The following is a 15,460-nucleotide window of genomic DNA, read 5'->3' on the forward strand; positions in this document are numbered from 1 at the left end:
CACTACAATCGCAAAAATAAATTACATTTTCAAATAGAAACCGTTCTTTTTTTGTTTTTACTTTTAATCAAATAAATGCAGCCTTGGTGAGCATACTTCTTTCCAAAAACACACACACACAAAGAAGTAACTGACCCCAATCATTTTTAAGGGAAGTGCATTAAAAAAACTAATCTGTGGGTTACAGTGATTTTATGACTGTACCATGGTAAAAATCACTTTAATATACAGCCTCATGAGACTTCATGTTCAGTAACAGCAACTTTTCCCAGCAGGTGACTTAACTTCATGTGCACCAACTGGCCTGATATGATTAGGTCTTATAATCTTCATTTTTCAGCTGTGACAGGTATGCATGACCCAAATTCACTTAGATGACCACCTTCAAGATTTGACTTAGCCAAGCTGACATGTATAGTGACCGATTCCAGATGTCTGGCAGATTTTTCAAACAATCTAGGTGACTAGACAGCGAAGAATGAGGCTTATTTGCCAGACCAACAAGAAAGAGGCATTAACCAAGACCTAGAAAGCCTTAAAAGGTCATTTCTGCTCTGATGGCATTTCAGTGTATACTTTAAAGCCTTTTAGAGGACACTTGAATGAAGTTATGCTTGGCCTTTGGGAAAGATGTGATTAAAAGTTAACATTTATTAAATCCAGTACATTTATTTGACATCACATGGCTCTCTAAGTGAAATGGAGATTGTGAGCTCTCTGTTGTGACTGCATGAGAACCTGGAAATGGTCCGTTTTAGAAAGCCCTTCTGCCTCCGCAGGATGTCTGTAATGATGCCTGACTTGAAGGGGAACCAGCTGAACTTGAATCCTTCCGCCAGCCGGAACAGAATCACTCCCTACAGTAATCTCACAAATGTTCCATGTTGTCAGAATGCCTTAAATCCTTGGATCAAAAACATGGGCGGAAAGCCCAGAACTCTGTAAAGAACACTGCTTTGTTCATGCAGAATGAGAACATTTTCCAGCATCCTCAGCATTAGGGTGTGTTAGTGCGTACCTGGTGTAAATGTCAGTATTCCCTTGTAATCATGACAAGAGCTTTCTGTTTTGTAGCTCAGGTGACATAATGGAGAGCCCATTTAAGAGTCAACAATGTCTCAAATGTTTCTTCTAGATGTCACAGATGTTCATTCCTGAGGAGAAATAAAGAAATTAGAGTAGAGTAGTTCACTTCCAGAACAAAAATTTACAGATAATCAACTTGTCATCCAAGATGTTCATGTCTTTCTTTCTTCAGTTTTTCGAGGAAAATATTTCTCTCTATATGATGGACTTCTATGGTGCCCGGCGGGTTTGAACTTCCAAAATGCAGCTTCAAAGGACTCTAAAATCTAAAATCCCTTTGAAGTTGCATTTAAACTTCATCTTGGAAGTTCAGACTCAGGGGGCACCATAGAAGTCCATTACAGTATATATATAATGTTTTGCAAAAAAAAAAGATTTATTAGACAGATTATTTTGTGCAGTGGAATGCACCTGGAACCGAGAAGGGTTAGAAAGCAAAAAGTATAAGCGACAGCACCTGTAATAAAACATGAATCAACACAGTTTACATAGCATCACATTTGCCATGCACTGACTAGGTTACAAAACAATGTGTTTGTTGGTGACAGTGTCATTCTCTAAACCAGTAACTACATTGGTCTGTTTGCCTATAAATAGCTTTGGAATCGAATAGTTCACACCATTATCTGATATAGCGAATAGTAATCTTTCTGTTTAATGTAGTGTTGCCAAAGTTTTATAACAAACTGATTTTAGTAGGTCTAAACAACAATGGAAAATAAGCTACTTACCAGCTCATCAAACAATTTTCAGATTCTTTCATTTTCCTTCTTCTTTGATTATTTGGGAGAGTTTTGGTGTCTGGAAACATTAGCAGTGGTGACAGATTCATCCGTGCAGAATAGTGGAGCCGAAACTACCAAAACAATGTTCCTCCGCGAGTAGTTTAATGCTTCAGCCGCTAGATGGACAAAAGTTACATAGTTTGGTTTTAACATACAGAAAAATCAACTGTATTCAAATCAGTGTGTATATCAGTGAAGATTATTATTTAGCCATGGAATAATTTGAAGATTAATTTTCTTATTGAGATGTCTGATTTTGATTGCAAACTTGGTCTGATATTTTCTAGTAAGTGTCCAAATACGTTTTGGGGCCCACTCTATCCAGGAGAAACAAGATATTAGAGATCTCATTTGTGATTTTCCTTTCCTGTGGGCTGAAATGAGATTTCAAGGGAGAGACATCTAAGTCCAGAGCAGAACCTCATCTCTCTGGCTCTCGTTTCCCTGTACCTCCTCTTTGCAGCAGTGTATTCCTGTGGGAATCTCTTTCCTCTCAGGAAGCAGGTCCCCTTTCAGAGTCAAGAAGCCTTTCTGCTACACCCCAGCCCAGCGTGTGCACTCACATGTACAGGAGTGTGTTCACGTAGGTCTGACCGGCAGCTGTGGGTGTGTGGGCTCTTAGGAGCCACTTGTTTGAAGGGTTGGAGAACATTCCAACATTTGTTCACTAGCACTGAATAGTGGAAATGCTCCAGTTTTCAATATATACAGGATAATGTGACCATCAAACATAAAACAAGTACACTAACCTTGCTCTTAGGGTTAGTTATGTTGTATTTATTATTTATATTTTATTTATTCAATTTTTGCTTTTATTGCTTGTTATGTTAATAGCATGGAAATTGTGCAGAATATTACTTGTGGTATAACTCTGACTTTGTCGCAGCATGTTAATAAACCAGTATGATTTACACTTGGTACAGCAAGACACATAATACCCAAATTGCATTTTAAATGAGTTTTGAGAGTTATTGCATATGGAAAGATCAGCTAACAATGATTTCTATCTCTTTTTATTACAATTATGGGCAAGGACAGAGACACAACATTACAACCTTAATAATAAATAAATTAAATAAATATGAGTAAATGAATTAAATATAAAAAAAAAACAGTTTAGGGAAAAAATAAAAATATTACAAATAAAACGTCATGGACTATTTCTGTGGTGATTGTATTGTATTGCATGTTATTGTATTGATTTATTGATTGATTGATACATTTATTTACTCTTTACACAGACATTATTGGTCTGCCTGAAATTGTCCAAGTAGTGCAGTTGTCACGTTCTTATACTCTGAAGTTTTCATAGTAATTGTTCGCTGTCTTTATTTACCTGGAGCTCTGTAATTCTATAAAATAAAGGTCTTTAATTAATAATTTATTTAGGTATGCAGAAACTGACCCCCGTGTAAAACACAGGATTCTCATACTAGCCCAACTGGATAGAGTGCCTGGGGCTTAAGTTTTATTTCATTAGTGATGCCTGCTGAAGTAAAAACTATACTGCTGCTCATACTTAAGGTTATGAGGACACTGGAACTAAAATTGTGTAAGGAGAGGTGTGCTATTACTATAGACAACAAAAAATAAAAATCTCTAGACTTATAATGAAGGAGGGATGTGAGCCAAATAATATCTAAAAACCAGAGAACAGAATCGAGGTTAGGCTCTTTTGACCAGAACGACCTAGCAACAACAGCTGAAATGACCCTTCTCCAAAGTCAAAGTACCATTTTGTTCATGAATAGAGTCTGTATGCGCCATGCTTTGACGTTTCTGTAAATTGAGAAATTATGGTTTATATAGCTTAAGTTTGTTTTCACAAGCGTTTTGACTAGAATGAAGGCTCCGGGAAGCACAAGAGCTCCACAATGCTGCATGTGTCCTTGCCTGGACTTGTGGAAATTACAGCAGATAACCTCGAAACGCTTCATTGGGACCCATAGTGATTGTGATTGTTACTATATGGGCTTTTGAAAATCAACCTTTCAAGCTAGGCATAACTGTCCTCCATCAGCGGTAATTGTGAAGCCCAGGATTCCTGATTGTGTTTAACAATATAATGTGATATATGGGATAAAATTCAATAACGTGAGGAATTTTCTGGAGCAGGAGGAACCTCGTTCTTGATTACTGCAGAGAACAGATCATCTTTTCAACAAGGACAAATGAGTTTAACCTGCACTACAGCGCCATCTGCAGGACACAGCCGCAAAATATAACACACTGGCTTCAATCTCGCCGATATTAAATTGTATAAACGCACTAATAATAACCATAACAAAACCACATATTCAAGATGTTTTATTTGTGGTAAAAAGCTTGACAAATGTTTAAACATTTCAAGCAGCATATAGTACATCACTTAACTAAATAATATAAAGAATATATAAAAGTTTAGATCATAAGAGATACGTTCAAAGTCTCAGATTTTGTAAATAAATAAATAAAAATAATGTAACTATGATCCTGTCAAGGCATTATATAACATTACTTAAATAATAATATAACCCATGTATATAAGTTTACATCATACGACATTATTTCAAAGTCCCCGACTATAAATAAATAAAATAAAGGTTTAAACTAAAGGTTGATAATGCCTATAAGCATTAACCCCCCCCCCCCCCCCACACACACACACACACACATACATACATATACATATATATATGTATATATGTATGTATGTATATATATATATATATATATATATTTTTTTTATAAATCCGAATATTAACACTACATATTAGTTTACATCATAAGAAATCATATTAAAGACCTAGACTTTTCATAAATTAACATTTTTCATAAATATTTCATTTGTATTTATTTTAAATAGAACTGTCATCAAATAAATAAGCAAAATTAAAAGTTTAATTAATTAAAAATTTGAGCAATTACATTAAATTTCCTCCTCTTTCCTAATGTAAATCTTTTTTTTTCTGTACATGGAAAGGTCCCACTTTCTAACTTAAAAATATTTGCCTTAACAAAATGTATAATATTTATAGTCCAACAAATGTTGTGTAATAACTGTATGTGTAAACATGGTTTTATTTATGAAGGACTTAAAAAGTCTTGGCATTGCAGTTTAAACACGTGAACTTGCTGGGCTTAGAATTACACAGTCCATTTCTCTTCAGACATAAAGTTTGCTGCAAGATCAAACCCAAACATAGAGAGAAGAACAAGGAAAGTGATAAAATGCATTTTTAATTGTTATGTAAATTATTTGTGACAAAACACTTAGTCTGTATGTGCGATCCAAAACACATCTGAAACATTTAACAGTCAGAACCAGACACTGAGGTTTTAGGGCTTCCTATGGCTTTCTCCAAAAATAATCTCATGCACATATGGAGTAAAGAGTAAACAGGAACTCACCAAACGTTTTCCATTCCCCAGGGTTCTGGTTTTGATGTGCTGTGCATCTGGTTATATATTTTTTGTACAGTAATACAATCAGTCCTTCCATGTCAATCTAGCTATAAATTCCATCTTTATAATGCACTTTGTGTCTGGCTTCTCTACAACTCCAAGCTTCCTGTTTTCAAGTGCAAACAGGCTTAATAAGGTGCGCATATGGAGGCCCGAGACAATTCACTTCATCACCACAAGAGGACGCCATTCAAGCTGTGTGCAGTGCTTCTATTACCAGAAGAAAGAAAAAACTTAATTGTCGTGGTTTAATGGTAAGGTCAATTGTATTTGTTGTTGTTGTTGTTATTATTATTTGTAAATATTTAATACCTACTTTAAAAATGTGAGAACATTTTAGACATTTTTAAAATGCTTTATTTTGCGTATGTAAGCTGCTGAAATAAAGTAGGTAAATTGAAAATTCACCATTTGATTGATTTTGGCTTAATTTTGTTGTGAATATGACCTTTAAAAATCAGTCAGTTAATTAATTAATTGTACACATTTTTCATGGCTATATTAAGACATCTATGAAGGGGGGATGAAAATGTACATCTTTTTTGTTATAATTAACCACTGTTAATTTTATTTTTATTATATATAAATCATTGCACAACACCAGAAGCATCCATTAGCATCTGCTGACGTTTGTGTGTACGTGCACTACGTCATCGAGATCTGCGTTGTTGCAGAGTCACTCTGAGTGGTTGAGTGTCAACAAGAGACTAGCAAGGGAAAAATCTAGAATATTGTGTATGATTGGTTGATTTCTTCTATTATTTGTGGGTTTTGACCGTACATACGTATTATCTAGATCGCGTTATGCCCGTCGACGGCCTGTCAGCGGGCGGTTTAAAGCGAGTTTTCTCACAGATATCGTCTCTACACACTGGCTGGCTAACGTTAGCCTGCTAGCTTTGTGAACACAGACCCTCATAACAGAAGAAACAAAATCCTGTATGTCCGGGGTATACACGGATTTGGGTCCTTTGGCCGTAAGTATATTTTTCTAATGGTCTGTTTCTTTTCCTTATAAGTTATATTTATATATCGAGCAAAGAGACACTGAATGCAAACCGCGCCTACTGGATGAACACAATGCTAAGCTTCATAATGCGAAGTGTTCATGTGATCAGCGTTTCATAACATGAATCACAACTTCTCAACTACTCCATTGTGATAATTTGAATGATTAAGGAAATTACAATAATAGGTTGTACTTTAAGTCTGCTTGTAAGTTTGTATTTCATAACATGGTAAGTTACTCAATGAGTTCTCAATGCAGAGGTTATTCTAAATTCTCGAATAAAGTTTCATCCACTGCAGGTTTTCTTCCAGGTTTCCTTTATTCTTCTAATAGTTCGAAGCTTATGTTAATGGTTAAACGTACCTGAATCGGTTAAAATAAAGTTACTGAATGTTATAATAACTACTTGGGTTTGCTATTACTGCTCACTTGTATTACTCTCTACTGTTATGGTTTCAGAGTCTAATATAATGGCTGCTGTGGAGAAAGTAGGAAAGGAGTGTGAGGAGGAGACACTACAGACTGCTTTTAAGAAACTGCGTGTGGATGCTGAAAGGTTTGCCGTCTTTTGATTTTTGAAATATGGATGCTCACTTTATTGTACTGTCTGGGTAATGTGTTTATTGCATTCCAGTTCCACAGCCGCAGTCCGCGTCTCTGAGACTTTGGCTTCCAGATTGGTTGCTCGAAGCAGCCCAGAAGGAGCCAAATCCAAGATGAGCTCCTTGAAAGATAACTGGCTTGGGTGAGGACCGCTTTAGGGATTCTGACCTAGCTAACCATGTAAAGTGTGACATAAGGAAGAATAGTCAGAAAACTGTTGCTTTTAAATGGAACAGTTGAGTGAAGTTCTGAAAGTTGAGGCTAGTTTATTAGTTTCACGTTGAGCATCATTTTTGCTTTATGGCACATAAGATATTATATAGTGAGAATATGATTGAAAACTAAAATGCCCAAACTGGGCAAAAATATGCAGTATTTCAGACTGCCTAGCATATAAATATCAGTTGTCACTCTGTATTTTTCAGTGTGATTTATTAAGATTATATCTAAATACTTTTATTATCAAAGCTCAAAATATTACCATCAATATAAAAGCTAATCTTATGGTTTCTTTATAAATATCAGTAAAGATTTGTAAGCACGAGCTGAAGATGGACAGTTTTACAATCATGCTGAAAGGCATTTTACTTGTTAAAAAAGTATAAACTGTCAATCAAATGACAGAAGGCATGTAGTATATTGTATACAACTCTGACAGCATTTTTTTTTACATTTAAAGGCTTTTGAAATTCTTAGAGATAAAGGCTTTATAGGATTACAACAACATACATAGTTATACTTCATACTAATATTTTTGCCTTTTTTCTTTCCTTTAGATGCACTAGAAAGTCATCAAGAGGAGTTGTGAGAAGCCAGCGACGTCGGCGATCAAAATCGCCAATCCTTCATCCTCCGAAGTTTACTTACTGCAGCAAAATGTCTCCCCCTCCTGGACACCTTAAACACAAGACCCCGCCAGAGCCCGACGACACCTGCGCTGTCAAGAACGAAGTAGCATTCTCAACTCCGTGCTCCACTCTATGTGGTGTCGTCAGCTATGAAACCCACCTCCCTTCTCCAAAGGGTCAGGAATCACCCCTCAATCCCAGAATGCCCTCGGATGACAAGAGCGCTCCTGAAAACAGGCCTGCTTTAGGATGTGGTCCGGGATCTCAGGAGGCGTGTGCAGGTAATGCTGTTCCATCTGACTTTCAAACTCTGTCCAAGTTGCAGGAGGCCGATCAGTGCCCGTGTGGCCAGCGGGAATGCCAGTGTCCAGGTTGGCAGGGGGTTGAGGTTTACTCATTCACTGGCCTTCGAGATGTGATCTCCGAATGCGAGCGGAAGCTTCCCAGCCCGCAGGACAATTCATCCAACAGCAGAACTTCCGCTGGGACGTCCAGCTCCCCTCGCTCTTGCTCCGAACAGGCCCGCGCCTACGTGGATGACATCACGATAGAGGACCTTTCCGGATACATGGAATATTACCTTTACATCCCCAAGAAGATGTCGCACATGGCTGAGATGATGTACACCTGAAAATTACCTTTAATGAAGCAAATTGAAGCTTTGCGGGAAAAAAAAGTGATTTATTTAACAAATAAAAAGCAGTAATAAAGATATTATCTAAAAGCAATTCTACTTTATTGTGGTATTGAGGATTTATGTTTGTTCTTTCTCCAAAACAACCAGACAACGTGCGCTGACTAAAAATCATGGGAGCATGACTCGTTCTGTGATTCACTACTCTGTTTCCTTTTGTTTTTGTTTGATTTCGTGATAACTGTCATGTTTGGTTTATATTTTAAAGTTGCCAAAGGTCAATCCCAGAGACTGCAGGTTTGATTTCACTGATATATGCAAACTTACACAATGTCAAGTAATAATTCTGTTCACCATGAGAAGGATGTGATGTCATCTGATTTGTCAATAAAATGGCATTTTGGGGATTGTTCATGACGTTTGGTGTCTTGGAAGTCTTGCTTTTTTAAAATTAATAATTATTGTTTTAATTTAATTTCAAGGAATAAGTAATTCAAATAACATTATGCATTATAACAAGTGAAAGGATATAATGCAAAAGCAGTAGACACTTGAACATGTTCATCATGCAAGTAACATGCCATTTTTATTCTTACCTGCCTATATATGAAGTTGTGTTACGTAGGGTAATGTTAACATGACCTGCCAATCCAGTGTTGTAACTAGTACTGCACCATTGTGTAATCCTGTATAAACAGGCCATTTTCTGACGTCATTCTCATCGTGTTTTTGTAACGGCCACTAGGGGAGGCATTGCACCATTCATTCACTTCACTTCCCATGCTGAAGGCCTGCTTTATGTCGGTAAGCAATAGAGTTTGAAAAACTTTATTTTCGTTTCTTTAAGTAATATCCATTGAAGCCATACAGAGATTTCTGATCGCAACATCATTTGAATATTTATGTATAATATAAAATAGCCTGTTCATTAGGATTAGGTTTTTTCTTATGACACGAAAATGAGTTAAAGTTAATAGAGATCTCATTTAACAACATAAAGAAATATCTGCGACCCACAAACCACATTTGCAGAACATCCCAAAAACAATTGATGTTTTCATGTATAGATTGTAGATTTCACTTCCTCCAGTAAAAATTGCGTCACATGTATTTTACGTATTTGTAAGAACTGTTTTGATCTTTGCGTATTTCTCTCCTGACTCAGAAAAGCAGATGACTTTATGGAGAGAGGACTTGTATTTTATCCGGAAGCAATGATTTAAGTTAGAACATCTTAATGATGGATTCGTTTCTTACAAACACACAGCATTTTGCTTCATGAGACTGGAGTGGTGTGGATTACTTGTGGATTATTGTGATGTTTTTATCATCTGTTAGGACTCTCATTCTGACGGCACCCATTCACTGCAGAGGATCCAATGCTGAGCAAGTGATGTAATGGAATGCTACATTTCTCCAAATCTGTTCTGATGAAGAAACAAACTTATCTGCATCTTTGATGTCCTGAGGGTGAATACATTTTTAGCAAACATTTATTCTAGCGTTAGCAATTCCTTTAAGTTTGGGTGTAATCATATATTCAATAATGGGTGGACCTTATGTAATATAAGAATCATCTATTCAAATCCCCATTATGAACAAAAGATCTGCATCTCTCAGATGAGAGGGGAAAACATCCATGTAAACAGACGTTCACCTGACGTATATAAAAAATAAATCCCATGTTTACTTTCTTTAGCTTGGTGCACATGGGCCGGGTCAGGTGACTATGTTCTCATCAGAGGGCGAGAGAAACGCCCTAAAGGGCATTCCAGTGAAACTTACCTTGTGTTTCCAACCACGTCACAGAGACTCCCTATTATCTCTGTAAATAACCCACATGTTAAATGTCATGGCATAAGTCATCTCTCACTTATCTGTAACATTTGCTTTGTATTTAAACATAAGTCTAATTCAACAATCCACCCTGTTTTTTCTGGTTTACTGATGTCAGTTCTGTCTCTCTGCTCCTAGAGAATGACTTGTAAGGTTGTATGGATTTTTACAAAAGGGGAACTGCATCAAAGCATACCAAGAAAAGCTATGGAAACACACAAAAGAGTCTGCTGGATGTTGCTGGTCAACAAAAGCTGCCCAGCTAACCAGTTTGCCTAATAATCTAGCCTTTTGTCAACCAGATTAAAAAAACACAGGGAATTCTGCTGGGAGAACATGCAGGCCGAACATGTGTGGCTGCTTTATTGTGGTGTCTGTTGTTGTGTTTGAGGTTGCTCATTCAGAGCTCATCAACTTTGATGTTTCTCTTAAAAAATGTTTAAGAGAAATAAAAATAGCCACTAACGAAACACTAGGTATTTAGAGTATAGAGCTATAAATTAATGTGAATAGCAGCTCAAGTGATCTGAGAGAATTTGAGGAGAAATGTACATATTTTGAAATTCAAATTCAAGTTTGAGACAATTTTAGGCTTATATTAAATGGAGATAATTTATGTTCACTTTATTTTCAAATGATTGCTAATTATTATTATTATTACGATTATTATTTTCCGAATATTTATTTAAGGTCATTTTCTCAGGAAAAAACTCATGTAGCTTTAATAAAGGTCTCAAGTGGCTGTCTATTTATTTTCATTGCTGTCTTGGAGAAACATGCAGATATTAAAGAGTTTTGTTTAATTTATTGTTCCAACTTTACCCATGATAACATTTTTGTGGTTTGTTGGTGGACATTTCAAGTTCCCATATGTCTTAGAATCATGTATTTCAGAAATGCGTGTTTAACCCTGTACAGCCTGACATATAAAATAATAGTCAGAAAAATACATTTTAAAATTAAACTGTATATTGAAACTTGATGCAAGAGGTTTTATGTTTTGTATCATATTTGATAAATCAAGCTTTTATGACTCATATAGTATATTATAGTGAGAATAAGGAGTTAAAACCTGAGGAAAAACACCTCAATTTTATTTGTAATATTTTTTTTTCTTATGATTTTTACAACATATGCTCAAAAGATAAAAATATTTTTTCACTCTAAATCTATCAATCATATATGTCTTGATGTGTGAGGTGGTATATAAATACTTAATTTTATGATCAAAACATTATAGTTTCAAAGCATTTAATGCAATGCAGTTCACTGATAATGAGATTTCACAGCAAAATACACTGGACCACATTTTTACAATTACATTGAAAGTCCTTTCACTTGTTAAAATGATAAACTATTAGTCAGATGACAGAAGGCAAGAAGTAGATTGTGTAAAACAGGTTTTTCAGCAAAGTTTTGATCACGTAGATCATTTAGAGGCCCTGAAAATGTGCGTATCAGATATGATGCAGTAGGATTTATATGTTAGGAAACATGCTGCTGTCACTCACTGGTGTTGTTCAGACTTGTCTCCTCACCTGCGCTCCCCTTAACCCCTGCCCCCGTCCCTCTTGGCTTTGCTCTCTTTGTACGCTGGAATGTTTGTACTTGAATCCTGGCAGCATTCATTCAATCACGGACTCAGGAGAGGAACGCCATTGTTCTGTCCTGGTGGGGTTGCTTCCCCCTCGGGAGACTCCCCCCCCCCCCCTTTTTTTGTGTGTGTGTATATGTAATATAAGATGTTGTTGTTGTTGTTTTTTTTAAGATGACTGCACAGAATGCCTGATGATGAGAGTTTAACCAGTGATTGTTGAGGGTCGCTTTAATGAGGCGTTAAATTACTGCACTTTCCTATATATTGATACTATGGAAATATTCAATTGAAATGTGGGGGGAAATATCTATGTGGGAAAGATTATGCACCAGAACTGAATACTTAGGGTTAAGGGTTTAAAAACATAATAACCTTGATGCTTTTCACAGCAAGACCTACTAATAATAAATAGAGACATTTTACAATGTTTAGATGGACTTTTTGACCCAAGCTACTTTTTCCCATGGTTTAGGCAGGATGCTCATATGGAAGTGTTTAGGGCAGCACAGCTATAGCGGGATTCTGTCGCCACTCAAGCCACAGCCACCCTCGTAGGGGCATGATCCTAGCAACTCGGGGTCAAAGGTCAGCAGAGTTGAGTGAGACTGGAAAGATCCAGATCTGAACCTTTGTAGAATGCTCTGATCAGTCTGTATGTGCTTTTGAAGGGTTCAACCACTCAGTTCTCAATTTCCTTTTTTTCTTTTTCTTTTTTAGTTTGGCTAGAGTTAAGCAAATGCTCAAATCCATTTTTTGTATGGTAGTTCACATGACCTATATATAATGTATATGATATAATTATATATATATATATAATGTATACCTCAGCAACCACACAAACCTGGCAACAGACCATAACAGCCTGTTTATTCAGTGTAAAACATTTTGTATATAATTTTTTATAAAAACATTAACATAATGCCAACAGAACACCCACTAATCTATGCATTATTTGCACTATTAAAAATGTATGCATTTAGCAGTTTTATATTTTATCTGAAATATTATTATTATTATAATTATTAAGCTTTATTTGCTTTACTCTACCAAAGAGTGTTATTGTTGAATGTTCAGTACTATTGGATGAGATGGAAGTATCCAGATTTGATTAGGGTATAAATATAAGTATTTTCCAGTTGTCCTACTCTTCAGTAAACTTTAAATGACTTTAAGCTTGACCATTTCTTGCATGAAATACATTTTCAAAAGACTTTTGTCTCATACCCAACTTACACAACAACAGGTACTTTCATCACAAGTGACTTAAAAAAATAGAAAAGTTATAACAGACAAGAAGGAGGAGGTTAAAACGGTCATTTCATGTAACTTCTCGAGACTAATGTTTTAAATTGCTGTCTATTGTCTTTTAAATTGCTTTCCATTTGTGCATGTGTCATCTTTAATACCATTTTAAATAAATGTGTATAACTGCTTTATTTTTTCTATTTTAATTAGGTGTATAAGACTTTATGAGTGCATAATACAGATGAAAGCGCTTATTGACTTTGATCTCCAATCTAATGCATATTAAAAAGGTGAATCAAACCTATTCAATTGTAATAAACAGCAATTCAGTTGCAAATGAATGTGCTGGCATTCATCTAGCTCATGATCAAAGCTCTGATTACCTTCTAAAGTAGCATCTAACGAGCTGTGTAATGAGAGAGGAAGCGTGTAAAGCCAACATAGTCTCTCAGTTCACTAAGTGATGAGGTGAGACTTTCTATGCAGTGATGCTTAGCAGGACATTGATTGCATCAAGCACTTAATCATGATCATCTGGATGACTGCAGGCTCAGTGCTGGTATGGTGGCTTATTTTTAAGTGTCTCATTCTTTATCTATTCAAGTTCTTCCTGGTAACCCAAAACATCAGTAGGTTACAGGGCCTCCGCTTTGTCAAGGTCACAAACACAGATTTGCCATGGCACCAATGTTTTTAATATCAACTCTGCACATTTCTCATCAAGTAAATAGCTCCTTCCTCTTACTGTATAGCCTAAGATTCTCCCATTTGTTCTATTAACCTATGATCAATAAATTATAAATTAGAGGTCCACATGTTTCCAGACATGCTCACTAGTTGCTGATTTCCCAGTCAGAAAAACAAATTAATATCGTAGCTGCATATATAACAGTAGTTTTTGAATGCATCAGTGCACTTTTGAAAACTGTTTCAGAGTAGACTCCACTGTACAAAATAAAAGTCATTTATTACAGGCCACTTAACAGCAGGTGCTAACAGGCAAAAACAGAGTTGAAAAACAAAGAATGAAACTTGATTTAATATAAATAGAAAACCACAAAGGCAGTGTTTGAACTGATTTTTACTAATTTGTGTATGTGTGTGTGTGTGTGTGTGTGTGTGTGTGTGTGCATGTGACCCTTGAGCACAAAACCAGTCATAAGTTGCTAGGTAGCAATAGCCAAAGACACATTGTATGGGTTTAAAATGATCTCTTTTTCTTTTATGCCAAAATAAAAATTATTTGCATATTAAGTAAAGATCATGTTCCATGAAGATATTTTGAAAATTTCCTACCATAAATATTAAAACTTAGTTTTTGATTAGTAATATTCATTGTTAAGAACTTAATTTGGACAACTAAAAAAGTGATTATCTCAATATTTAGATTTTTAATCTAAATCATCAATGGAAAGCTTAGACGTATGCAAGACATGGGTTTCAGCTGTCGCATTCCTTGTGTCAAGCCACTCTTGGAACAAAAGACAGCATCAGAAGCGTCTCGCTTCAAAAAGGACTGGACTGCTGCTGAGTGGTCCAAAGATATGTTCTCTGATGAAAGTAATTTTTGCATTTCCTTTGGAAATCAGGGTCCCAGAGTCTGGAGGAAAAGAGGAGAGGCACACAATCCACGTTGCTTGAGGTCCAGTGTAAAGTTTCCACAGTCAGTGATGGTTTGCGGTGCCATGTCATCTGCTGGTGTTGGTCCACTGTGTTTTCTGAGGTCCAAAGTCAACACAGCCATATACCAGGAAGTTTTAGAACACTTCATGCTTCCTGCTGCTGACCAACTTTATGGAGATGCAGATTTCATTTTCCAACAGGACTTGGCACCTGCACACAGTGCCAAAGCTTCCAGTACCTGGTTTAAGGACCATGGTATCCCTGTTCTTAATTGGCCAACAAACTCACCTGACCTTAACCCCATAGAAAATGTATGGGGTATTGTGAAGAGGAAGATGCGATATGCCAGACCCAAGAATGCAGAAGAGCTGAAGTCCACTATCAGAGCAACCTGGGCTCTCATAACACCTGAGCAGTGCCACAGACTGATCAATTCCATGCCACGCCGCATTGCTGCAGTAATTCAGACAAAAGGAGCCCCAAATAAGTATTGAGTGCTGTACATGCTCATACTTATGTTCATACTTTTTAGTTGGCCAAGATGTCTAAAAATCCTTTCTTTGTATTGAGTTAATGTTAGAGTTTTGAAGTAAAGTGATGTTAGCTTAATCAAACACCACTGATGAGAGCAAAATGGAAATGAAAAGCACCTAACATTAGTAATAGAATAATATAAATAGAGCACCTGAAACTCTTTTTCCTTTTTAGTAAAACCACAGAGTGCACCTGTCGTCTGCTCACCAGCAAAAA

The 15,460-nt window shown here is 36.3% G+C and overlaps 1 protein-coding gene and 1 long non-coding RNA gene across 2 annotated transcripts; one reads left to right on the forward strand and one right to left on the reverse strand.

Annotated features, from left to right (window-relative positions):
• Positions 1–626: 626 nt before the first annotated feature.
• Positions 627–5,475, reverse strand: LOC132160774 (uncharacterized). The gene is made up of 3 exons (XR_009438073.1): positions 5,262–5,475; positions 1,818–1,987; positions 627–1,154 (listed from the first exon to the last, which is right to left on the reverse strand). It is a non-coding gene; the product is annotated as an uncharacterized LOC132160774 (long non-coding RNA).
• Positions 5,476–5,930: 455 nt separating this feature from the next.
• Positions 5,931–8,826, forward strand: LOC132160775 (oxidative stress-responsive serine-rich protein 1-like). The gene is made up of 4 exons (XM_059570464.1): positions 5,931–6,292; positions 6,784–6,880; positions 6,959–7,069; positions 7,704–8,826. The coding sequence occupies exons 2-4, from the start codon at positions 6,795–6,797 to the stop codon at positions 8,404–8,406; spliced, it is 900 nt and encodes a 299-aa protein (XP_059426447.1). The 5' UTR covers positions 5,931–6,292; positions 6,784–6,794; the 3' UTR covers positions 8,407–8,826.
• Positions 8,827–15,460: the final 6,634 nt, after the last annotated feature.

The sequence above is a fragment of the Carassius carassius genome, chromosome 17, assembly GCF_963082965.1.
Source record: "Carassius carassius chromosome 17, fCarCar2.1, whole genome shotgun sequence".
NCBI lineage: Eukaryota > Metazoa > Chordata > Actinopteri > Cypriniformes > Cyprinidae > Carassius > Carassius carassius.

Bases quoted from the DNA above. Each gene is read 5' to 3' on its own strand.
- LOC132160775 (XM_059570464.1), top strand. From the start codon at position 6,795: ATGGCTGCTGTGGAGAAAGTAGGAAAGGAGTGTGAGGAGGAGACACTA. The intron at 6,881-6,958 runs GTTTGCCGTCTT...ATTGCATTCCAG, and splicing joins CTGCGTGTGGATGCTGAAAG to TTCCACAGCCGCAGTCCGCG. The intron at 7,070-7,703 runs GTGAGGACCGCT...TCTTTCCTTTAG, and splicing joins TTGAAAGATAACTGGCTTGG to ATGCACTAGAAAGTCATCAA.